Source organism: Leucopleurus acutus, assembly GCF_964270905.1.
Source record: "Leucopleurus acutus genome assembly, chromosome: 3".
Taxonomy (NCBI): Eukaryota; Metazoa; Chordata; class Mammalia; order Artiodactyla; family Delphinidae; genus Leucopleurus; species Leucopleurus acutus.
Genome location: NC_139145.1, coordinates 28,991,656 through 29,017,140, shown reverse-complemented (window position 1 = coordinate 29,017,140; position 25,485 = coordinate 28,991,656). Strand labels below are relative to the sequence as shown.

Below are 25,485 nucleotides of genomic sequence, written 5' to 3'. Positions count from 1 at the left end.
CACTGGCTGAAAAGGAAGTTTGGAAACATGTACCTTCTTTTATAAACTGAGAGGCATTAATACTAGGAGAACATCAATGCCGGAGCCATTCTGCAGGGCAGGCTCTATGAAAACCAGGGCACCCTGGAATTCCTCCAAGGGTGATGCTGAGTGGGGAAGGTGGGGATTGAAGCTGTATATGCACTGTGCACCTCAAAATATGAGGTTGCTGACGGAGAGTGGGGGCTATTAAAGGGTTCCCTTTAGTGCTGCCATTGAAAGGCATCCCCTTGGAGCAGCCGCAGCAGTAGTAATAACGATGCCACCACAACAAATAATACAACAGCTCACACTCAGCGAACTCTGACATGTGCCAGCTACTCTTCCAAGCACCCGTCATAAATTAGCTCATTTAATCCCAGGAACAACTCAACGAGCTAGGTACTGTTATCACCCCCATTTTACAGATGGGGAAACTGAGGCAAGGAGAGGTTCAGAACTTGCCTAGGGTTATCCAAGCAGAGCTGCGATTCGAGGCCAGGCAGCAGAGTTTCAGAGTTCCTTCCCGCTCCAAACCACTACCCCTGGCCCCCCAAAGTGGGGAGGCTCTGCAGAAAGAGGGGCAGGGAACCCAGAGCCCCCCCAACTTCACCTTGTCCTCGCCCCAGCCCTTGCCCTTAAAGCAGAAGCTGAGAAAGTGTTGAAGCCCTTAGAACCAAGCAGGGTCCAGTGGCACCAGGCCATGGGAGCCAAGGGGGACAGGCGGTGGCACCTTACCCACAGCTTCCAGTCATAGTAGTAGGCTCCCAGGAGCTTCACGATGTAGGGGTGGTCACAGGTGGCGAGGATCTCAATCTCCACGATGTAGTCCTCCAGCTCCTCCTCACTCTTGGTCTCAATTACTTTGGCAGCAGCCAAGGCACCTGTCTCCTTGTTCTTGGCCTGCAAAGTTGAAGACACAGAAGGTCAGCAGCCATGGTTGGCAGGAAGCTGACCCCTGGAGGCCAGCTCAGAGAGGTCCATGTGAGTGGGAAACAGACGCCAGATGTCCAGATGCGGATAAGAGGCTGAAGTAGGAGGTACGCTGTTCTCAACAATGGCCAGTGCTCGCTCATTATGTCAGCTCAGGAGGGCATGCGTCAGAAACAATGTTCTGTGGTTAACAATAAATTATTTTAAGTACAGTACACCCATACTATAGGATAAATAAAAATACAAGAGCAGCATAGATCTAGAAACAACAACATGGAAAGATTGTTTATTGTTCGGTAAAAGATGCAAGTCACCGAACAATAAAAGTGGTATGATGCTTTTTATATAAAAAATGGAAAACTACTCTTTTATAAATGCTCACACATGAACATAAATGCATGGAAAACTCTGGAGAGATACTGCCTGACAGCAGGCTGGGGAGGCGCCTGAAATGGGGACAGATTCAAAGGACATGTTCACGCTCTCTGTACTGTTTTAAAACTTTAATAGAATGTTTCGTGCATTTATTTGCATCATTTCACATACATTAAAAGTAAAATGAGGGACTTCCCTGGTGACGCAGTGGTTAATTATCTGCCGGCCAATGTAGGGGGATGAGTTTGAGCCCTGGCCAGGGAAGATCCCACATGCCGCGGAGCAACGAAGTCCAAGCACCACAACTACTGAAACCCGCGCGCCTAGAGCCCGTGCTCCGCAACGAAGAGTAGCCCCCTCTCGCCGCAACGAGAGAAAGCCTAGTTTCTCTTCGTGGCTGCAGCAACGAAGACCCAAGGCAGCCAAAAATAAATAAATAAAGTAAAATGAAAGGGGTTTTTAGTGCCCACCAGTTACAGGGGAAGTAGCTCCTAGATGCATTTCACCTGGTCGTAACAACAGTTTCTTATGTGATGAAAAAGAGAGAATTTCACACGTATGAGGATAGCTATAAATTTTTAAAAACGGAAAATAAGTGTTGGTGAGGATGTGGAAGAATTGGTACCTTTGTGCATTGCTAGTGGGCATGTAACATGGTGCAGCCACTGTGGAAAAGAATTCCCAGCAGTTCCACTCAGGTATATTTGCAAAAGAACTGAAAGCAGGGATTTGAGCAGTATCTGTACACTAACGTTCACAGCAGCGCTATTCACAAGAGCCAAAAGGTGGAAACAACCCAAGTGTCCATCAGCAGATGAATGAATAAACAAAACGGGGTACAGTCCGCCCTCCTGCATCCTTGGGTTCCACATCCTCAGATTCAACCAACTGCAGATCAAAAATATTCAGGGGAAAAAAAAAAAAAAAACAGAAAGTTCCAAAAAGCAAAGCTTGAATTTGCCACGTACCTGGCAACTATTTATATAGCACTGACATAGACTTAGGTATCACAAGTAATCTACAGAGGACTTAAAGTATACAGGAGGATGTGCATAGCTTATATGCAAATACTATGCCATTTTATATAAGGGACTTGTGTATCCATGAATTATGGTATCTGCCGGGGGGTCCTGGAATCAATCCTCGTGGGATACCGAGGGAGGACTATATACACATCCAATGGACTATTATTGTCTTAAAAAGGAAGGAAATTCTGACACAAGCTACAACATGGATGAATCTGGGGGACATTATGCTAAGTGAAATAAGCCATTCACAAAAGGACAAATATTGCATTATTCCACTTAAATGAGGGTCCCTAGAGTAGTCAAATTCATAGAGACAGAAAGTAGAATAGAGGCTACCAGGGGTTGGCTACCAGCAGGAATGGGGAGTTAGTGTTTAATGGGTACAGAGTTTCTGTTTGGGATGATGAGAAAGTTCTGGAAATGGATAGTGGGGAAGGCTGCACAAACACTGTGAACATACATAATGCCACTGAATCGTACAGTTAGAATTTGCTAAAACAGTCAATTTTATGTTATGCATATTTCACCACAATTTTAAAAACTGAGAGCGAGCAAGAAGTAACCGTGTAATAGTGCAAAAGCAATTTCACCCACGATGAGCTGGTGCCCAGGAAAAGGGTGCAGGGCCCACTGTTTCCCAGGTGGTCCCGTGAGCTTCGGGGGCCGCTGCTGGGAGCACCCACCCACCATGCTGCTGTTGGTGGTGGGAGATGTCCCGGTGTTCAAAGAGAGCATGCTTTCCTACAACACGGGCCTAAAAGCCAGCTGCTCGTCTGCAGCCTTTGAACAGCAGTCTGGTGTGGAAAGCACGGAAAAAATGAGCCACCCTGGACTCCACCATGGTGCCTGCCCGTAGACAGCACCACACGCCACTCGCCTAACAGGACAACTCTGCCACCTGATCCGCTGGAAACGCCAATGGCTGAGTCGCTCCTGCATGCCCAAGTACCCCTGGGGATGACAACCGGCATTCCCATCAGCTCACGTGACACCCCATTCTACAGACTTAGAGAGGGGACGAGACTGGAACTAGGGAGGCAGCACCAAAATGTGAATCTGGGTCCTCTAACTTCCAGGATTCTGAGCACTTTCCTCTATCACACAAGGTCCCCCTGTCATCTCCAGAACTCAGAAGCCTCTGAGACCAGATGCCAACAGGCAAGAGCACCCCCAGGCCAGCCCTGCACAGGGCACTCGCAATGCTGAGACAATGACCCTCCTCCTGGCCTCAAGGAGCTCAAGGGCCAGCTGGAGAGACCCACCCCTCTACTGCCTGTGGCAAGATGGTGAGCTTATGGGGGGTGGGGGGTGGAAACTGGGAGGGGGCGCCAAGCCCCGCTAGGGAACCTTCCGGAAGGGAGTGATGCCAATAGGCAATTTATATGCTCATTTGTAAATTTACTCCCAGTTTAGGTAAATGTTTCTGCTAACTGAGCTGCAAAGTCCCCAGGTCCCAAGCAGTGACAATCACGGTTTCACATTTGTCAAGGACCCACTCTGCAAGGGACCCTGGTCCACACTGCAACCTGTGCTAACTCATTTATCTCCTCATTTATCACCATGTAGGTGCAATTATTATCTCATGTACAGATGAGGAGACTGAGGCAGGGTCCCAGCGACTTGGGTGACAGAGCTGATCTGCAACGCTGGCAGCCCTGCTCCCGGGTCTGCACTCTTGGAGGCCACAGTGTATGGAACCTTCCACATCTGGCCCAGGAGCTCCGTTCGGGGAAGGGAATTTCATGCGGGGCCATTCCCCCGAGATCAGTCCCTGTCCTAAAATTCACGCTGCTCACTCGGCCCTACCTGGGTGGGGTCCTCCCCCGTGAACTCAGTTTAGAAAGCTTGTTCAGAATGCCTTAGAACCTCATTGATTTAGCATTTGGGCTCTCTCTCTCACACGCTCACACACACACACACACGCACACACACAAACACACACTTAACTGATGATGTGCCTGCCTTTTCATTTGTTGTAAAGCTGATTTTCTCCTGTCCCACTAGGGGACCATCCAAGTATCCTTTCACATGGTACAGTACTCATGCTCTTCCTCCTCTCCAAATCCAGAGAGAAGTTAAGGGCCCACTCTGCTCCTTTACAGAGAAGCCAGGAGCGGGCTTAGTGGGTGGCCAGAGCTAGGGCCAGGTGACCAAGGCACCCACCCTGAACATGCCCTCCCAGCCCCCAGCCACAGCAGCACAGGGAGAGCTGAGCTCACCTTTCACTCCTGAGAGCTGGTGAAGGAGGCTGCAGCCACCTTTTCCTGGGTTTCCTTAAAAGGACTGTTTTCTCCTGAAGGTAGGCGAGGCCCAGGCGGGGACCGTTTTCCAGGAGTGCACAAAACCTGTTTTGCCCTCCATCCTGAAAGGCAGCACTGACCAGAGGTCCCAGCCTCTGGCAGGGTGCCAATATCAAGACTGAGGATCACCCGCTGCCCAGCACCTCACTCAGATTTCACAGAGAGCCAGGGCCTGCCAGAAAGGGGTTGGTAGCAATCGTGGTACATAAAGTGACTTGGCCAAATTAAATTCTCTAAAAGCCTGGTTAAGGCAGTATCAACTGGGAAAAAAAAAGCACATGAGAGTTGTGGGCTAAGTTTTATTTGGGGCAAAACGAGGACTACAGCCCAGGAGACAGCACTTCAGATAGCTCTGAGAAACTGCTCCAAAGAGGTAGGGAGGAAGGTCAGTATACATGTGATTTGGGTGAAGGGGGAGTACATGCAATCCAGCACATATTTTTTGCAGGTTTCTGCTAGTCTCCTGAAGGTTACTGCTAGTCACAAGGAGCAGACGTCACCACGAAGGATCTTACTGCTTTTCTAGATATGAGGAGATACAAGAATTGGGCTCATAAAATTGTCTCCTGAAAATATCTAACGATCTGAAGACCTGTTCTGCCAGTTTCTTCCAGTGCACAGAGCGCCTCCTCTCTGCTCTCCACCCTGAATTCCTTTCAGGGAGTGTTGAAAGTCAGCAGCCGCAGCAGCAGCTCATGATTTGATCCTTGTAGAGGTAGATGACAAGTGCCAATTTGTAGGTGACAGCAGCAATCTATCACCTTGAGGCCACAGAGAACGTAATGATGGCTGATGATAAAAACAGCTAACACTGTCTAAGCAGTCACTGTGTGCTGCGACAGGCCCTGAGTGGAATTTCTCATTTCATCCTCAAGGCAGCCCTTAGAGACAAATATCACCATTCCCGATTTACAGATGAGGAAACTTGAGATTCAGAGAGGCACGGTGAGTGTCTCAGGTCACACAGCAAGTGGGAAGGTGTAGGCTGAATACAAACTCAAGCCTGCCTGGCTCAAAGAGCCTGAGCTCCAAATCACTTCCCAGCACGCACTTCTTGGCGAGTGCCCAGCGTTCCCTGCTCCATCTCCCTTTGCTAAAGCCAATAGCAACCTCTCAGCGTCAGAGCGCCTGGCAGCTGCAGAGGGCTGAAACTGCCAGGATTTAATCTGCCCACGAGTCATTAAGGCAGGTGCCAGCCATCACGTCCATTTCCCAGATGAGCAGACTGAGGCTCAGAGAGCTATGAGGACCCACCCAGGATTGTGAGCTGTGGTGGTCTCCTGACTCCCAGTCCAGTGTTCTCTTTACTACACTAGGCTGGCAGGAATCAGCTTAATTCTATTCATTCATTCATTCAACCATTATTTACTGAGTCCATATTATGTGTGAGGCACTTTTCTAGTGAAGAGTTTCTGCCTAGAGGGAGAATCAGCAGGTTGGAATCACTGCCCTCCCATAGCATAATTCACCCTTCCCTGATTTGTCTTCAGAGGAGCCAACCCACTCTCATTCCCAGTCCCTAAGCTGTAACCGGGCTGATTCCACCACCATATCTAGAAGCAGGTGGGTGACTTATGCCGGCCAATCAGAACACTGCATTCCCTCTAAACACAGTGATTGGTTCAGGGATAGACACGTAATCAAGTCAGCTAATGAAATGCAACCTCAGAACAGTTGCTGCCCCAAGCCCTCCTTTACTGCTAGCCTCCAGCACTGCCTACCACAGTCCTGGAGCTTCTAGGTCATCGTGCTCCCAAGGGGAGACTGAAAATGAAACTAGCTCCGAAGTAGCAGAGCCTAGAGAGGGCCCGAGGGGACACTGCTAGATCCCCTCAATTAATTTTTGCAATAGGGTGGTGTTGTTATTAAGAGCCTCATTTTATATATGTAAGAGAACTGATGCTCAGAGAGGTGAAGTCACTTGCTCAAAGTCACACAGCAGGTAAAACAGCAGGGCTGGGAGTTGAATTGGGGCCTGTGTGACTTCAAAGTCCATGACCGCTTTGCCAGAGGTGCCTGTAAATTCTGCCAACGTCCGTTCTGGGTCTCTGCATCCCCCTCTGTGCCGTAGGAGAGAGGGGAAATGATAACCAAGCTCTCTCCAGGGTGTGATGTGAGGGCATCTTGGGGAGTGGGTGGGTACTGGAAAGCTAAGGGCGTCCACGTGGACGGGGCACCCACGGGAGTTGATAGGCAAGAAGTCATATAAAGAACAAGTGGTTGTCTGTGGCCTCTGACGTCCGTCTCTCCCACCGGCCGAGGCAAGACTGGGGTCCAGCAAAAGATGGGGGGAGCGCCCACCTAGCCCTCCACTGCTGGCCGCCAATGACTAACGCCTCAGCCCACACCCTTGAGAGCACACACACAGTGGCCACTTGTGCTTTCTGCCCAGGCACCTCTGTGCGAACAATCCTCCCCCTTGTGCGGCGTGGGGCCCAGCCCGAAGGAGGTGGGAACAACCCTCCCAGAAGAAGCCCTGTCCCACCCAAAGTGCCCAGCCAGCCCAGTCAGGGACTGGGAGCTTCCTGAAAGTCAACCACACAGAGACAGCCAGCTGGGCACAGCCCCCAGGCCCTCCTCTTCCCTCCTGGCTGCAGGCTGATCACTCTGTCCCTCCCTCCTCCTCCAGGGAAAGTTCTGATGTCACAGAACTCAGGGACCAGGAGGAACGTTAGCCGCCCCTCCTAAACCCCAACTCCCAACTCCCAGTCTGCAGATGGGGAAACTGAGTCTGTGAAGGTCATGCAGTGCCCAGAGTCTGATCTGTGACAGCTGCCTTATCTGCAGAACCAAAACAGAGTAAATGAGAGCACAAAAGCAGAAGGGCCTGGGAGGGCGTGTTGCTGTGGCACGGCTCACTTCAGGCCTGGGAGGCAGTGGAGCTGCCTGGAAATGAATCCTAAAGCGGGGCAGCAGGGGAACTGGCCGGCATCCGTTTTCCCCTTGAGGATTCACAACTCCAGTTCCCTTTGGGAGCCGTCTCTCAGTCTCAGTGCGAGAGATTCATGAGGCGCTGCTGAGCCCACCTGGTCCTGGCACACAGCCCAGCCCAGCCCAGCCACTCAGTCCTGACCCTCTCAGTCACAGCCAGTGGCAGGCCAACAGGGTCGTACCTGAGTGGTCTTTTGGTTTGCTTTTGGGTGTTTTTTTTTTTTGTAAAATTATCAGCAAATAAGTTTTTTCTTTCTCTGGGGTTGCTAAACTGGCAGAACAGAAGGCTGGAGGGTCTCGTAGCCCACCTTGCCACCCCTCTGAAGAGCCTGCTTGAGGGTGAGGCCAAGACCGGGGAAGATGAGACCAGCCACAAATGGAGGAGGGCAGATGCCGAGGGTCTGCGAACACCTCGCGCCAGCTGATCTTGAAGGAAGGATCTGCCCTTAGACTTTCCTCAGGGAACGAACGAACTCCCTTTTGAATGACTGTCATTTGCACCAAAAAGGAAATGAGCTCCCCAACGCTGAGGTTATTCCAGCAGAGAGCAGACGTCTATGGAAATACTTCACCATGCAACACTGGGTAACGAGGTGCTCTTCACTCCCAAGGGCACCATGACCTACAAAGTGACCTTCACTGAGGCCTCTCGGAGGACCTGACTGATAATCTAGGATCAGGGACCCAGATGGGAAACGTGGTTACTAATGGGCCACAGGCAGACAGAAACCATGGGATTCTTCTGCCAAAAGACTCTTCCTCCCAAAAAGCGGAGAAGATCACTTTACACTTATTAAATTAACAAAGCAAGGGACTTCGCTGGTGGTCCAGTGGTTAAGACTCTGTGCTTCCAATGCAGGGGGCACGGGTTTGATCCCCGGTCGGGGAACTAAAATCCCACATACCACAAGGTATGGCCAAAAAAAAAAAAAAAAAAAGGCAAGGAAAAATGACCACCTCTACTGCTGGTAACCAAACGGGTGGTAAAACGCATAAACTGATTACTGACAACAGTATAAACAGATTCAATCCTGTAAAGATGAAAACTGGCAATAGGTTTCCAGAGCCCTGAAAATAACTTTTAAGCCTATCAGCCCTCACTCCTGAGAATGTAAGGCCAGGAAATAATTCCAAAAAAGACAACAGAAGACATGTACTAGGATCACATTCACATTAGCCCACCATTATGGCGAAAAACATGGAAATAACCTAAATGTTCAACTATAGGATGATGTTTAACTTAGTGGGATATTAAGCAACCCTTTAAAATGATAACTAGGAAAATAATATAGTAATGAGAAAAAATAATTAAGCCATAACAAGTAAACAAAGCTGGATGATAAAATTGTAGCTAAGCTATAACTCCGGGAAAACTGTGTGTGCCTCCAGACAGGGAGGTGCTGAGACACACCATGAGGGATGCAAGTGGTTTCTAAAGGTAATTTTCACCCAATGACATCCGGCAATTACCCACAGGGGGCCCGGTGAGGACAGACTGGGGTTGGGGCACAGAAATTGACCAGTTCATCCAGATCTTGCCTTAAATGTTTCCAGAGATGGGCACTCTCTCCTCTCGGAAACCCACTTGAGCTGTGCTGTCCAATATGGTAGCTACTAGCCCCATGTGGCTATTTCAATGACCTGAAATTAAATGAAATTTAAAATGGAGTTCCCCGGTTACATTAACCACACCTCAAGTGCTCAATAACCACATGTGGCTAGTGGCTACCATACTGAATAGAGCAGATACAGAACAGTCTCATCACTGCAGAAAGTTCTGGTAAGTGGGCAGCTTTGCACTCAAGGCTGCACCTGGCAGAAAAGGCATTCTCACAGAGGTGAGGGAGCATCTAAAACACTCCCAGATCCAGCCTCAGAAACATGCATTTCTTTCTCTAGGAAGAAACAAAGGGCTTGAGCGCAGAAAGTGGGTAGAAGCACATTGGGTGGTGATCATATGCTTGTGAGGTCGCCTAGCAACCTGGCTGGGCAGCAGTCGTGAGGAAAGGCTCTCAGCTGACCTGTCAGAGGAGCAGCCCAGGCGGGTGGGTCAGAGCTGAAGGATGGTGCGGTCAAGGTGAAAGGTTTGTTTTCCCCATCCCCTTGATTGATTCTGGACGCTGGGCCAGGCATGTGTCAAATGAGGTTCAGGCCACTGGAACCGCGAAGAGGCTTGGTGTGTGCCCCACAATATACAGCTGTGGTATCCCTGCCTGAACACACTTAATCTTTGCGTGGTGACGACGGTTACCAATGGCGGGAAAGGCTTCAACTCTATTAAGGAAGGAGGAAATCGGGCCCCGGAAGAAACAAGGTCACAGCAGAACCAGCTACGTGCAGGAGAAGGGCCCAACATCAACTCAAACAGGGTGGTATGAGGGCTGCGGACAGGATGGGTGGCAGATATGGCCTTGGGCTCAGATGCTGCCACCGCCCCCGGGCTGTTGGGCATGAGTGGGCGGGCAGAGTGGAGCCACAGGCACCACATGTCAAGAACAAAAAGGCCTGCTGAGGCCTCCTATGGTCTCTTGAGGCAGGATAAGGAGCGCCCCACCTTAGCCAGCACGGGTCCACGAGGGATGCAAAGTACTGCCACCTCCTCCTATAAAAAACGAAGGCCCGGGTAGAGAAGGTGACTTGTCCCAGGTCACACAGCTAGGAAGTGGCTGCCAGGGTTCGACTCAGGTCCAGCTCTCTGCCCAGTGCTCCTTCCCCTCAGAAGCCCTCCAGAGGGAAATCTCCAGGGGCTCCCACCCAACTGCTGTGTGTGCCAATCCCCCTTTCCCACGGCTCCCTCCGTTGCCTTTAACCAGAGACCCTCTTAGGGCAAACCCTCGATGGCTCCCTGCTGCTGACACGATCAAGCCCAAGTTCCCTGGCCCAAAGCCTTGGTGACCTGCCCCCTTCACTTGTCCAGGATCCCACTGCTCCCCTGCGTTCACCTCCTGCCACAGCCAGTGCCTGACTGCTTCCTACTTCCATGCTTTTCTTTATGCTCTTTCCTCCACCTGGAGTGCCTCCGCCATACCTGTGGTTTAACCATCCCACAAAGTCTAACTCAACCACAGCCTGCTCCAGGAAATGTTCCCAGCACCCCAGCCCCCCTCCCCTGCTAGAACTTCTTCACACCTTATTAGGGCTTTCATCACAGACTGCCTGGAGCCATAGTCATTTGTGTTCACAAATTCTCTCTGACCTGGCTGTGAGCTCTGAAAGGCTAAGCCCGTGTCAGATTCATCTTGTTCTGCCCCAGAGAGCCTAGAACAGAACAGCCAGTGGATGGATGGGAGCATGGGAGGGTGGGTGTGTGGGAAGATGGGAGGATGGCTAGCCAGACAGGCAGATGGGTAAGTGGCTAGATGAATGGGAGGATGGGTGGGAGGGAAGGCATATGGAAGGATGGGTGTGTGGGAGGATGAATGGATAGATGGGTGGGTGGATGGGAAGATGGGTAAGTGGGCAGATGGATGGATGGATGGATGGATGGATTGGCAGATGGGTAGAGAGTGAGTGACTAGGAGGATGAATAGATGGATGGGGGAGAGGGATAAAAAGGAACGAAAGGTATGTCTAGGGAGCAGACAATCATCAAGTCTTCCTTTCTTCCCAAAAGGTACCAGAGCCTACCTTGTTTCTGGCTTCTGTGAACAACCAGCCTCTCTTCTTCCCTCTATACTACAGCCAACAAAGTTCTTTTTACAAGTACCAATGCTACTCCATCCAATATCCCCAACTTAGTAAACTGAAAAATGGGCAAATTTCTTTCTTTTTTTTTTTTGGCCTCAACACACGGCATACAGAATCCTAGTTCCCCGACCAGGGATTGAACCTACACCCCCTGCACTGGAGGCTCAAGTCTTAACCACTGAACAACCAGGGAAGTCCCAGAAATGGGCTAAATTCCTATCAAGTGATTTCTGGAATGGAAACAGCACAGGACCTAGGTTCAAATTCCAACTCTACTACTTACCAGCTACGTGCCCTCGGTGAAGACAGGAAACTAGACTTTAGTTTCCTGATGGAGATGGAGATAATTCCAGTGACATGAAAAAGTTTATAAGCCACCACGGGTTAGTCAGTTGACTATTGGTTGTTACTACCTTCACTGGGACTGTGTATTTTTGGTTTTCAAAAGCCTAAAACCATGTTTATCTCGTTCACCAAGGTATCTATTATTCTATCTGGCCAATAAGTATTTTAAAATAACAGATGGATGGATGGATGGATGGATGAATGAATTGGTGTGTGTATCTCCTTGTAAACAGAGAGAAATGAGGCCCTCCACATAAAAGAAAGGGAAGTGGCATGAAGTCCATTGTCCCCTCAACACATTTAGATTCCTGAATCTAATCTGTTCTCTGGTTTGGGAAGATGGGCCGTCTTTACCTTGGGAAAGCCAAAGCTTTTGACTGGGCCAGGACATACACAGTTAATGAGAGGATACCACTTCCTGATCAATAATCGCCGGGCCAAGTTTCAGTTCAGTGACAAATGAAACGGCTGAGTTTCAGAACAAGTAACACTTAAGGATGGCAAAGATTATGAAGCACAAAAGCAGAGGAGTAACATGGCTTCCAAAGACGGGCATTTAATACTCTCTCCCTTGGGGAGGAGAAGGCTGGCGCGCAATCCTGGCACAGCAGGGAAATGCTGAGGCGCCAAATCCTTCTGGGCCAGCAAATAAAAAAGTAAAACCCGAACAGGATTGGCCCCAAAGATACCATGTCATAGCCTTGGCTAAAAAGCCGGGCAACCTGTCCAACTTGGCTGGGGATAGGAGAGGTTTCAGATCTCAGCTCTTCAAAAGTTCTGGGGAATCCAACCCCGCGTTATCACTGATAAAGCAGGTGGGACAGGTGACGTGGTCTCTGCCTCCTTGAGGCTCCTGCTCCCACCTTTCCCAGGCTCCCTCTACCCAGAGGACTGAGAGAGGACTGGGTGCTGAGTCACGGGGGGGAGGGTGGCCTGGGGTCGACGGCACAGAGGAAGGAAGCACCTTTATCCAGGCCGCCGCCCTGGACCCACTCCCTGCACATGCAGGCACCTTTAAGCCTCACCTCACTCAATCTTCACCACAACCTGGGGGTCATGTACTTTTATCAACCCCGTTTTCTAGTCAGTCCCAAATCTCAGAGAAGTTAAGGTTGCCCTGTGCTTTCAATCAACAGTACTTTTTGTGCTGCTTTTTATTATTCCAAAAGCATTACACACTCGTTAAAGAGCATCTTCAAAACATACTGGTACAAAGAAGAAAATCAAACCAGGCATCGTCCCAGAGATAATCGCCTTAAGCATCTTGGAGCACCTCCTCCAAGGATTCCACAGTACAGAGGCACCTGGACTTGTCTGGAACCCCACCCTAACACCTCCCAGCTGTGTGACCCCAGGGGACTTACGTGACCTCTCTGTCCCTCACTTTCCTGCTTGGTACAATAAAGATGTTAGCAGTTCCAGCCTCATGGGCTGTCGCGAGCATTCAGTGGGTTAATGTCAAAGATGCTTAGAGCAGGGCTGGGCCGTAGCGCATGCCCCACAACTGTCCACTCATGCTTGTCTCTCTCTCTCCACAAATGTGTCCTTGCATACTTCCTAAAAATGGGATTCAACTGTACACATTGATTTGTCATTCTCCTTTTTACTTAGCAATATGCCACTAACAGCCCTCCTGATCATAAAACACCTTCCACAGCATCCCCTCCAACTACTGCAGACTGAACGGTGGGTCCACCGTAGGGCTAACCAATCCCCTGTCGTTGGGCTCTCTACCCTGGTCACAGGGTGCTGCGTCCAAAAGCCTGAGACTTGATTTACAGGTTGCCAGACAGGTCTCCAAGTGGCAGGGTCACTCCAGGCCTCACGGGTCACACAGGTGGGTACCCTAGATAGCACTGAGATGTGAGGCCAAGCCTGGGTCAGTTTTGCTGTGTGCCCTTAGGCACTGGCCTTGTAAGTTTGCAGGTGTAAAGACACTTTGGTCCCACCTATGAAAGGGACTGTATTATCCCCCTTTTTCAGAAAAGGAAACTGAGGCTCAGAGGGGTGACATCACTTGCCCAACGTCACTCAGCAAAGACAATGGCCTTGCTGGGACTCATGGGATGAAGGGCATCACCCAGTCCAGAGCCTCTGAGGAGGACTCTTGTGGGAGGTGTGGGGTGATTCAGGGGTCTTCTGAGGTGCACCTTGCTGGTCCCCGCAGGTGGTCCTGCAGACAGATCAGAAGCTCGGGATGGGGGACAGAGGCTGGCACTGGTGCTTGGGGTTCCAGATTCCTCATGAACGGAGGCACACCAGTCACCTCTCCTCAGCCCCAGCTGTCACCTCGAAGTGGGTGCGGGGGTGTTGTAGGCACTCGAAGGAAAAGGAGGCTTGAGAAAGAACTAGGCCTACCCAGTCTGGCACCAGAGCCCACCAAGATGCAAACCAAAGGTAGAAAGAGGGCTTCCCTGGTGGCGCAGTGGTTGAGAGTCCGCCTGCCGACGCAGGGGACATGGGTTCATGCCCCGGCCCGGGAAGATCCCACATGCCACGGAGCGGCTGGGCCTGTGAGCCATGGCCGCTGAGCCTGTGCGTCCGGAGCCTGTGCTCCGCAACGGGAGAGGCCACAACAGTGAGAAGCCCACGTACCGCAAAAAAAAAAAAAAAAAAAAAAGGTAGAAAGAATCTCAAAGCCCAACAGAGAGGCATGCCAGCTCTGATGGGGTCATTCCTCAGGGCGACAAAGCCAGCTTTGTGACAACCACCTCAGTGGGCCAAGAATTGGGTCTGGGCTGCCAGACAAGACAGGCTGGAGCTTTCCAGGAAGGAGGGCGAAGGGAAGTGAGGCACCGGCATTGGCTTCTCCCTCCAGGCCATGAATGCTGCTCTTCTGGCCACCCAGTATGGCCTTGGCTATCCTGGACCAACTGGTCACAGGGCGGGCATGGAGCTGAGACTGCCCTCCCCGGGCAGGGAACTTCTCAAAGGCTGGACGGAGCCTTCTTTGTTCATCCTCATTACACAGCCGTAAGCTTTAGGCTGATCCCCAGGACTCAACACACCAGCGTCTACCCAGGAGCAGCCTCCAGTGTAACAAGCAAGGGGAGGTGGACCACGAGCCTCAAGGGAATCTGCCTGTCAATCGTCAGAAAGCCAGGCCAGGCAATCTAGTCAACCCGCAGAGAACGTCGTCATCACAATGACAACAGCCCCATGCACTTCTCCTTCCTCCATGCTGGGCACGGTGTTAGGGTTGGCCACACGTCTCCATCTTCACAAATTCCCTGAGGGAAGCACTATTTTGATCCCCATTTTACAGCTCAAGATACTGAGCCTCAGAGAGGTGAGGTGACTTTCCCAAGGTCACACAGCAAGCAGGCAGCAAAGCCAGGAGAAAGCTCAGAACTGATTTCAGTGCCTGCACTCATCACCACAGTACTGGCCTGCCTAAAGAGACAGGGGAGCCTGGGTCTGGCATTTACTACAATTCGTTTATTCATTCAGCAGTTATTAACTCAGTATCTACCACATACCTGTTATCCACAAAAGATGGATAGTTCCCTGCTCTCCAGGACCTGACATGCTCCAGAGAGGAAAGAAAATAAACAAGGAGACACACAAGAGAATCCCAGTTTGTGACAGGAGGCTTGAAGGAAATCAGCAGGGAGCTGTCACTGTGGTCAGGAGGGAACATGGGAGTTGAGACCCAGAGGATGAGAAGGAGCCAGCTGTGCAGTCATCGGAAGAGAGTGGCAGGCAGAGGGACCAGCAAGTGCAAAGGTCCTGAGGCAGAAAAGGCTGTGCTTCCTTCAACTGCTCTCAGTGGCCCCCATCCTCCTTAGACTTGGTGGCTGGCTAATGTTAACTCTTTAGTCACCAGCATAGTGGTTAACCCTCCACCTGCCACCCTTAGGGCTTGAATTCTGGTTCTGGTACAGCCTGTTCTTAGGAGGAAAAAATAAGCTATAGGAGAAGGAAGAAAAAAAATTGTAGCAAAGGGGAAAGCAGAGAGAAAGGGGAAGAGAAAGAGGAGTGAGCACATGGAGAGCGGGAGGAGGAGGTGGAAGGAGGAAGCTCTTTTGCAAGTCCCTTCCTCCCTGCCTATCCCTCCCTCCCTGCCGGCAGCCTACAGGAGTGTTCAGCACCTTAGGGCCCACAAGGGCCTCAGGAGCACCCAGCTTCCCCACCCTGACACCGCCCCCTTCCCCTGCCACTTCCTCTGCTAACCCTGCCCAAGACCATCACCACTTCCTCCGCATTAGAGGCCACCATCGCCATCCCAGGGCTCAGATTCAGTGGAGGCTGAGGCAGGCCCGAAGAAGGGGCACATTCCTGGGCTCACAAATGTCAAGACCACAGGAGATACCACACTGAAGGGACCCTGGACCCTCTCCTCCCAATAAGCCCGTTTGTCTTCCCCTCTGTATTGTACAGCAGAAAAGGCAGAGGCTCCTGGCCAGAGATATCTGGGTTTAAGTCCCAACTTTGCCACGGAAGAGCTGTGTGTGCTGAGCAAGTCACTGTACCTCTCTGGGCTTCTGCATCATCAGGTGGGGATACTAACTCCTGCTTTTCATGGGGCTGGCAGAAGAATACATGATGGAATGATGGACAGATAAGAACCGAGTGGGACTTCCCTGGCGGTCCAGTGGTTAAGACTGCGTGCTTCCAGTGCAGCAGGTATGGGTTCAATCCCTGGTTGGGGAACTAGGATCCTGCATGCCGCACGGTGAGGCCAAAAAAAAATGAATGGAGCAAAAGTCAACTCCCCACTCCTTTATCTTGTTCACCTGGGAACCCACGGTGCCTGACACGTAGGAGGTGTTCAGCTGATCATGCTAATGACTAACACCCATGTGAGCTTTTCCAGAGTCCTGGACTAAGGGGTTTACATGGGCTATTTCATACTCCAACAACCCTATGAAGTAGTACCTTTCTGCAACTTAAGAAACCGAGGCACAGGTAAGTACTTTTCTCAGGATCACATAACCTGCAAGAGGGAGGGCCAGGCTTTAACTCCAGGAACCAGGATCACATCCAAGTTCCCGGACCATCTCTAGTCCCTGGCAAACGTGAGCTTCCCTTCCCATCTCACCGACTCTGCTCTCTTTCCTTACTGACTACCAGGCCTAGTTCTCTAGAATCCTCCATGCCTCTCACCTGCATACAACATCTCCCTCTCAAGCTAGTCCCCTTCCATCAGTCACTTCCCCTCCCTGGACTCTAACTTGGGCTCCAACCACAGCTCTGGTCCTCCTCCCACCCCCACCAGCTCCAGCCACCAAGACGTGGCCACTCTGTCCCAGCCTTCACTCATCAGTGGCTACCCTGACCTTGGGCAGCCAGGATACCTGGCTCTGGCATCCCCCAATTGTGTGGGCAAGCCACTTCCCATCTGGTGACCATCCAAAGATCACTCTTCTCTAACACCACACAAGGCTGACCTCATGACCTGGTCAAACCCCGGAGGCTTGGGGCAGGCAGGACGGTAACCGTCATATTCAAATCCCTCAACTTGGCATTCAAGGCTCTCTTGACTTGGCCCCCACACACTGTTCTAGACCTGGCCCGCCCTGGCCAGCTCTCCAGGCCAAGCCCAGCTCCCCAACCCACTGACTGCTGGGCTTGAGGAGGCGTTTGAAATGTGTACAGTGGACCAGGGGGAGGGCACCAGGTGCTGGCGGACAGAGAGGCCAGATCTGCGCTGCCCAGTATAGCAGCCAAGGTCGCTACCGAGCCCCTGAACCGTGGCTGGTCCACACCGAGACACACTGTAAATGCCAAACGCACACCAATTTCAAAGACTTAGCATGGAATGAGAGCTTTAAATAACTCTTTCTTTGTACTGATTATATGCCGAAATGATCATACTTTGGAAATACTGGGATAATTAAAATATACTATTGAAATTCATTTCTCCTGGTGTTTTTCCTTGTTTGAATGAGGCTACTAGAACACTGTAAGTTGCACACGCGCCTCCTGTTACATACGCCTTGGACAGCGCTGCCCCAGAGGCTGACCCTCACTTCCAGCAGATGTGGCCCCGCAGAAGTACACGTGGGCGGTACCAGCACATCTGATATTTCCACACAAGACAGGGATCAGGGCTCTTATGGGAACTCTCCTGATCTCAAAACGCCTGCAATCACTTCAAACTTGGTTCAGCCACCGTGGGAGCCACACAAACCCATCTGCAGGCCCTTCCTGGCTCAAGGGCCACCAGGGGACAACTTCAGGCCTCACTGTCTGGCCTCTCTCCTGGCCCAGACTTCCTTCCCTCCAGCCTTCTATCCCGTCCCACCCGCCCTGCCCGGTGGAAGCCGTCCCTTCTCACTCTAGCCCCATCTTGGTCCCGCTACAGCTCGCTCACCCTGGCAGAGCTTTCTTTTCCTCCCCCGTGTGGCCCTGAAAACAGCAGGGGTGGCAGGCGCCTGGCCCATCCTGAGCACCTATGAGCTACCGGTCTGATTCTCACAGCTGCTCTGTGGGGTGAGTACTGGTCTCGGCCCCACTGGACACATGGGGAAACTGAGGCTCAGAGACAAGCCACTCGCCTGACTTCACACAGCGGCGAAGTGGGGCAGCCAGGGTTGAAAGCCTGGTCTGCCTGGCTGTGAGGCCCGAGTCTTTCATCACACACCCCCAGGGATGTGATACACACAGGTGAATGCGGCCTGTTTGCTGAACTGAATCGAGGCACATTCATTTGTATGAGGCAGCAGTGTGCCACGGGAGTGATCTTGTCCCCCAGGGGACATGTGGCCTTGTCCAGAGACATTTCTGGCAACTGCGGGTGGAGGGGGAGGTGCCGGCAGTGGTGGTACTTTTGTGGGTAGAAGCCAGAGATGCCGCTAACATCCTATAATACACAGGCAGCCCCCACAGCAAAGAATAAGCTGCCCCAAATGTCAGTAAGGTGGGGAGCCTGGTATCATGGACAAGCTACAAACACTGAAGGCCTTCTGCTTGTCCCCAGTTTAGCTGCAGTCACTGGCCAGGACCTTCTCCATTTGATAGCAAGAGCATCAACCATAATGAACTATCATCCTTTCCTGCCCACTTCCTGGGTGGAGATCAGGTGCTGAATGTATTGCACCTCCCGAGCTCATCTCGTCCTCCATCGTCCTCCAAATTATCACCTCCATTTTACAGACAAGAGTCTGAGGCTCAGAAGGCGGGCGATCACTTGTCTGGGGTTACAACCCAGATCCTCCTGAGCCCCAGTTGCTTCCCTTAACCACCCTGCTCCACTGCCCTCAGCAGGAGCTGGGCCTGGGAGTGACCATCCCGGGCTGTTTTCTCGGGGCCTGTGGGGCGGCGGCCCCTGGGGATTTCCCCCTAGTCCGGGTAACCTCGGGAGGCCAGGGGGCCCTGGATGGAGGTGAAGGCTGGGGGCACCGTTAGTTGTTTAGCTCACTTCACCCTGGCCTGCTCTAGACCCAGCCAGAACAAGTCTCAGGGCGGCCAGTGCTAAATCTGCCCCTCCAGACCCAGGCAGACCCCCTGGGCAGGCAACATCCCCAGGAAGCTCCGGCCACCTTGGTTTTAGGACCCAGCCAGGAACCCACTCACAATAGCATGGACTTGTGTTTAAAAACACTAGACTGAGCGGAAATAAGGTTACTGCCTGGGGGCAGAGCTCTTTCCGGAGGAGTAGGGGAGGCGCACGGGAGACCTCGGCAGACCCGGAGGAAGGAGGAAGCGGAAACCCAGGCTTTAAAACTCTTAGGCAGAGATGAGGGGAAAGGAGGCGGCCTGGCCGGGGAGGGCCCAGAACCTCAGCTTTGTCTGAACTGGGTGGCAGGGCAGGATATGGCACCCGAAGGATGGGGGTTAACAATGGCTCTCTGAGCCCGGGGGCACCTGAGGTCCCCACCCGTGGGGCAGCCGCTGCTAAGATCCGGGTTCCTGCAGGGTCCCAGAGGACTCGGGGATTGGCTCTTAAGCGAAGGCAAGGGGCAAAGGGGGCCCTATTAACTTATCTCATTTTCTTTTAAAAACCACCCTCAAGGGCTTCCCTGGTGGCGCAGTGGTTGGGAGTCCGCCTGCCAATGCAGGGGACACGGGTTCGTGCCCCAATCTGGGAAGATCCCACATGCCGCGGAGCGGCTGGGCCCGTGAGCCATGGCCTCTGAGCCTGCGCCTCCGGAGCCTGTGCTCCGCAACGGGAGAGGCCACAACAGTGAGAGGCCCACGTTCCGCAAAAAAAAAAAAAAACCACCCTCAAAGAGCCATACATCACTCCCTCAACCGAGTAACTCCCTTATAGGAGTCTAGCGTAAAAAAATGATTTAAAATATAAAAACTTTACAAGCAAAGCTGTTCATCAATATAGAGTCAGCCTAGGGCTTCCCTGGTGGTGCAGTAGTTAAGAATTCGCCTGCCAATGCAGGGGACATGGGTTCGAGCCCTGGTCCGGGAAGACCCCATATGCCGCGGAGCAACTAAGCCCGTGCGCCACAACGACTGAGCCTGTGCTCTAGAGCCCGTGAGCCACAACTACTGAAGCCCGCGTGCCGCAACTACTGAAGCCTGGGTGCCTAGAGCCTGTGCTCCACAACAAGAGAAGCCACCGCAATGGGAAGCCCACGCACCGCAACAAAGAGTAGCCCCCGCTCGCCGCAACTAGAGAAAGCCTGCGTGCAGCAACAAAGACCCAATGCAGACAAAAATAAATAAATAAAAATATACAGTCAGCTTTGCTATAAAGTTTACTTTAAAAAATGCCAATTTTGTTCCAACGCCACTGATGTATTAGGGAACAATTTTATCAAAACGCTAAATTCACATTTACTTATGTTCTGTTCTGTCCGCCAGAAACACTAGGTGAATGCAGAAAACTTCACCCAGATGAGCCAAGCAGCAAAGGAATGCACAAATGGCACAGGCACCTCAAACATCTCTCAGCAACCTTTAAGCCACACCCACCCCATCTGGGGGTCCAACGTGCCCCCTGATTTCAGATAACCCTCTTTTCAGATAACCCTCCTTCCACAGCTTCACATACTGCAATGCTTCCCACCCACAGCCACAAGCATCCTTGCAGACCTCTTTCCCAGTTCAGTGTTGTATTTATTGTGATAATTTTGTCTTTCTTATCTGCAAAACTTGTGTAAAACGGTGCTACTTGTTTTTTAGGTTCCTATCTTTATTTTTTTCTCATGTGCTGATGAAGTTTTTGAGTGTTGTGCCCTTAGCCCCATTTTTCTCACAAGGCCTCTGATTTTTGTTGCATGTTTTGCACAATTCAGGGATTTTTAGGAAGGCATATTTACACTACAGCAGACCTGACTGTACTGTGTAAAGAGCTTAGCACAGCGCCTGGCACATGATAAGCATTTAATCAATTTTAACTTGTTGGGCTTCCCTGGTAGCACAGTGGTTAAGAATCCGCCTGCCAGTGCAGGGGACACTGGGTCGAGCCCTGGCCTAGGAAGATCCCACATGCTGCGGAGCAACTAAGCCCGTGTGCCACAACTGCTGAGCCTGCGCTCTAGAGCCCGTGAGCCACAACTACTGAGCCCGCATGCCACGACTACTGAAGCCTGTGTGCCTAGAGCCCGTGCTTTGCAACGAGAAGCCACAGCGATAAGCCCACGCACCACAACGAAGAGTAGCCCCCACTCGCAACAACTAGAGAAAAGCCTGCGTGCAGCAACGAAGACGCAGTGCAGCCAAAAATAAATAAATTTATTAAAAAAAATTTTAACTTGTTAATAGTAAAAAGAAAATGGGGGGGTATGAATTACTTAAATATCCAATAAGATTAAAATCATGGGGGCACTGAGCCATCCCAGAAGGTATGTGTGAAGCATTTAGAATAACACAGGAAGAGGCTTTAGGAATGAAAGATAACACTGTAAAACACTGTAGGTGTGTATTATTACAACCCTGCATTAAAAAAATTTTTTTCTCCATAAAAATCCATTAAGTCTGGAAGGAAATATATCAAAATGTCAACAGCAACTGATGGGACTTAAGGTAATGTTTTTCTTTTTAATTAAAAACAAATTTGTACTATACACCTAATTTTGCAAAATCATAAACCTTTTAAAAGCTTAAAGACAACATAAGACGACAACTAAAGCAATTTTCAAGAAGCAGAAAAATCATCTCAGCCTGTTAACCCAACTCTTCATGCCCCCATGCTCCCTGTCTCTGTTCAGCACATAAGTACCTGTTTCACCCACAGCTAGGACAGCGGGCACACCCTGCTGAAAGCAGTTTCTTCCATTCAACCCTCCATCTTGTCTTTAGAGTAAAGATTATTATTAAGGGCAAGAATTTTGAAACTATATAGCTTGTGACTTTTACTTTGTATCTAGTAATGAACGAGAAATGATTTTCTTTTGAAATCGCTTAAGGAGTCGGTGAGCATGAACTTGACTGTGCAAAAAATCAATCCTACGCGCCTCTTTTTCTCCCGAGATCAACTGATGATTTATCAGGGAGAAGACGGAAAAAGAGGCTCCACATCGTGAGACAATAATGTCTCAAGACATGAGGCTTTGAGCCTCTGCAAGACACTCCTCAGGACATCTGTAATTGGAGTCCTCTTCTGACAAGCCTTTGACAAATTGGGATTCCTATGGCTTCTTACACCAGCGAAATCCTCAGAAAGGCCTTCACCACCTAGGCTGCCAGGAGAAAAATCTGCTAGTTCTAGGACAGGGAGAGGAGGTGCTGCTGGCCATCACTTCACCAGCTCGCAGCCAACGGGTTACCAAGGTGCCACGTCAAAATGGAAGTTCTGGTCCCAGACATAAAACCTAGATGGAACCTCTGGCCTGTGCTGCTGAAATGGCCATGCCAGGGAACAAAGAAGTGGGAAGGAGTTATGGTCCCTGATTAGAATCTTTAGTAAAGCAACACCTGCTTCAACTTCAACTCTAAGGGCCTGACTAAGCAGCACTTCTTCAGGGTAGGAGACGAGGTCACAGGGATCTCTGATCCAAGACGGGTCTTCCTTAGCTGGTACCTAAGCCCAGAGCCTTGGGTTCTAGTCCCTTCCTTTCCCTGAGCCCCCGTATTGCTGCGTGTAACATGGGGTTGGGTCAGATCAGAGGGTCACACACCAAGGCCAGGCAGGGAACCTAATAAATGTCCAGGTGTGTCAGCCATCACACAGCTCTCCTGATCTACCTTCCCCTTGTCTTAATTATGAGAAAATCATGGGTTCAGAGGTGGTGGGGAGGGGCTTGTGGTGCAGCCGGCTCACAGCTTTGAGCACTAGACTCACTTTTAACAGGGTTCACGTGCTCTGGAGAACCAGGAGGAGACAAAATAACCTGTGAATCAGATGGGCTCCTTTGTACGAAACTTTCAGAGCTGTAAGGGAGTTTTGTGGGGCTAAAGCAGGAGGAAATGACAGCCGAAACTGACAAGGGGAAATCTTACCAGCCTAGAAGCAAAGTTCTGCATTTAGGTTTGAAAGAAAATGAACCTTATGAAGCCAGGATTCATTAGGGGACAGGGACAAGACTGCAATGGAAAGTCAGCCTCTAACAGAACAACATCATGCACTAAAAACACCAACTTAACCTTCTGGAGAAAGCAGGGGATGTGGTGAGCTGACCAAGGGTCCAGCTGTTCTTACGGTGGTCAGAGCACACCTGGCAGAGCAGGCTCCATCAGGGGAAGGCAAGTACACCGGTGGGGTGTCTGGCGGGGCCGCAAGACTGAGGACAGTTTCCTGGTGCCGCTAGGAGGGAGGGGCAGCTCTGAGAAAGGGAAAGAAAAGATGTGCGAGTGAAGTATGTGCTGAGGGCCCTGGAATACGTGCAGAACCCTCAGGCAGAGAAAGGCAGCAAATCAAGGCAGCTGAGAGCCACAGGTATGAATGTCACAGAGGCCAGCCTTCCAACCGCAGAACCTTTGCTCCAGTGGGGCTTTCACCCTGTAAAAGGAAGTGCTGGCTCCGTGGGGAGGTGGTAAGGGAACAAAATAGGCACCCTGAGGGGCCTGGGTGACTTCAAAATTGCCCCTAGAGCAATGTTTCTCAAACTTAAAGCGCACGTAACATGGGGGATTCTAATCAGGGGGATCTGGGCATCTGTTGAAATGCAGACCCTACCTTATTATTTATTAGGTCTAGGGTGGGGCCCGAGATTCCACATTTTTAACGAGCTCCCAGGTGATGCTGGTGGTACTCCTCCAGGGACTACACTTTGGTGATTAGGCTCTCCACCACTTTCAAGGCAAAGAGAGCAAGTCTTGACCAGGGGTGGCCTAGAGAAGCTCTCTCTGTGGTCCAGGCTCCTAAAAGGGAAACCCTGGGGTCAGAGTGATCTACAGGCTATAGGAGCCCCAAAGAAGGTGATAGTGGCTTAGGAAGGAGGTGCCCTCCTGTAGAAACCACCAGCTTAACATGTGGGTTTCTCTCAGTAAAGAGTTTCCTGGGGGAAAGGAGATCAGGGAAAGCGTGGAGTCAAGCTCTAAGTGTTTGGGTCCCCAATACGACTGAGCAACTCAGAATGTGTTCTCAGGACCAGAAACCAGACAATGACCTGCTGCAAACGTGTCTACAAATAATCAGCTCTGCCCCACCCACCCCTCCACAAAAGCTCTCTGGCCTTTCATTCTTCTAGGGAAAGGTGACTGCAGACTGGAAGACTCCCCAGCTGTGACTCATCCACATACTCAAATCTGACCCGAAGCGCTGGATTCACGAGGCCCTAGACTTTTCCCCTCTGCCCAGCCCCAGCCCACATTTCCATGCCTAACCTCTCACTCTAGACAACACCCCCCTCCACCTCCTGTCTCTCCCGTCTCTGGCTCGTCTTCAGGTGTGTCCCCAACTTCACCGGACTCAACCCTTCCAGACGCAGCCGAGTTTCTCTGCCCCCAGCTCCTCGGCACTCTCACAGAACCTGAGTGGCCTCCCTTAAAAAGTATGCCTAGTATCAGTTTTACCGCGGATGCCTCGTCTCGGATGCTAAAGTCCTTTAAGCGCCCCTTTTGTCTCCCCCTGCGGCGCCGAGAGCCGTGCAGGGCGCACAGGAAGTGCTCAGAAACTTAGCTCGGGGCAGCAGCCGTGCCCGGAGGGGGCGTCCGGCACGCAGGGACTCAGCCGGGCTGTGTGAGGATACCCCACCCCCGACCCCAACGAAGAACAAGGATCACCAGGACAGGACCCCGGGACTCCGAGTTCAGGGCCGGGCAGCCCTCTGCGTTCTCCCGAGCCGTGGCCGAGACTGACCAGGGCCAGCGCCCCTTCCTTCCGGAGCCGCTCCACGCGCCCCGAGCCACGCACCACCAACACAGCGCCCTCACCTTGTAAACCTTGCCGAAGGCACCATCGCCCAGCTCGCCCACGATCTCCCACACCTCGTTGGGGTCCAGGTCCCGGCGGACGTGCTCATATTCGCGGGACTTTCTCTTCTCGAAGGTAGACCGGCGCAGGATGCGGCGGAAATTGGCGAAAGCCATGGCTAAGGGCACGCGAGCCGGCGGGCGAGGTGGAGCCGGCTCCGGCTCGGGCTGTAGCTCCGGCGGCCGCGAGGGAGGGGCTGGAGGACGCCGCGGCGCTCTGGGGTTCTCCCCAGACCCGCCCTTCCCCGCAGCCAGACCCCGGTCAAGTGCGCCCTGGGCTGCGCGCGGCGGGAGCACCCGGAACCGCGCAGGCGGCCGCGGTCCCCGCCCCCGCTCGGTCCAATCTCCGGGCCGCTTCCCGATGTAGACCCAATTCGCGCCGCGCCCCCGCCCAGCCCGCAAGCCCCGGGACGCGTTCCGGGGACCCGGCCCCGCTCCCGCCCATCGGCCCGACTCCACCTGCCGCTCCCCGGCAGCGCCCGGAGACCCCCTAATTGGCTGCGGGCGCTCCCCGGCTCCGCCCGTCGCCGCAGGGCACTCTGGAAACTGTAGTCCCCCGCGCGCCGCACGCCCGCGAGCCACGGACTAGGCTTTGGCGAGCTTAGTGGACC

The 25,485-nt window shown here is 51.9% G+C and overlaps 1 protein-coding gene across 1 annotated transcript in view; it reads right to left on the bottom strand.

The window, feature by feature from the left end:
* The window catches only part of STK10 (serine/threonine kinase 10), a 119,912-nt gene extending 94,822 nt beyond the window's left edge, over positions 1-25,090 (bottom strand). Inside the window, exons 1-2 of the mRNA XM_082835677.1 lie at positions 24,836-25,090; positions 757-921 (exon numbers count right to left, since the gene is read on the bottom strand). Coding sequence (XP_082691803.1) covers positions 757-921; positions 24,836-24,991 — 321 coding nt within the window. The 5' untranslated portion in view covers positions 24,992-25,090. The remainder of the gene's footprint in view (positions 1-756; positions 922-24,835) is intronic.
* Between the last annotated feature and the right edge of the window lie 395 nt (positions 25,091-25,485).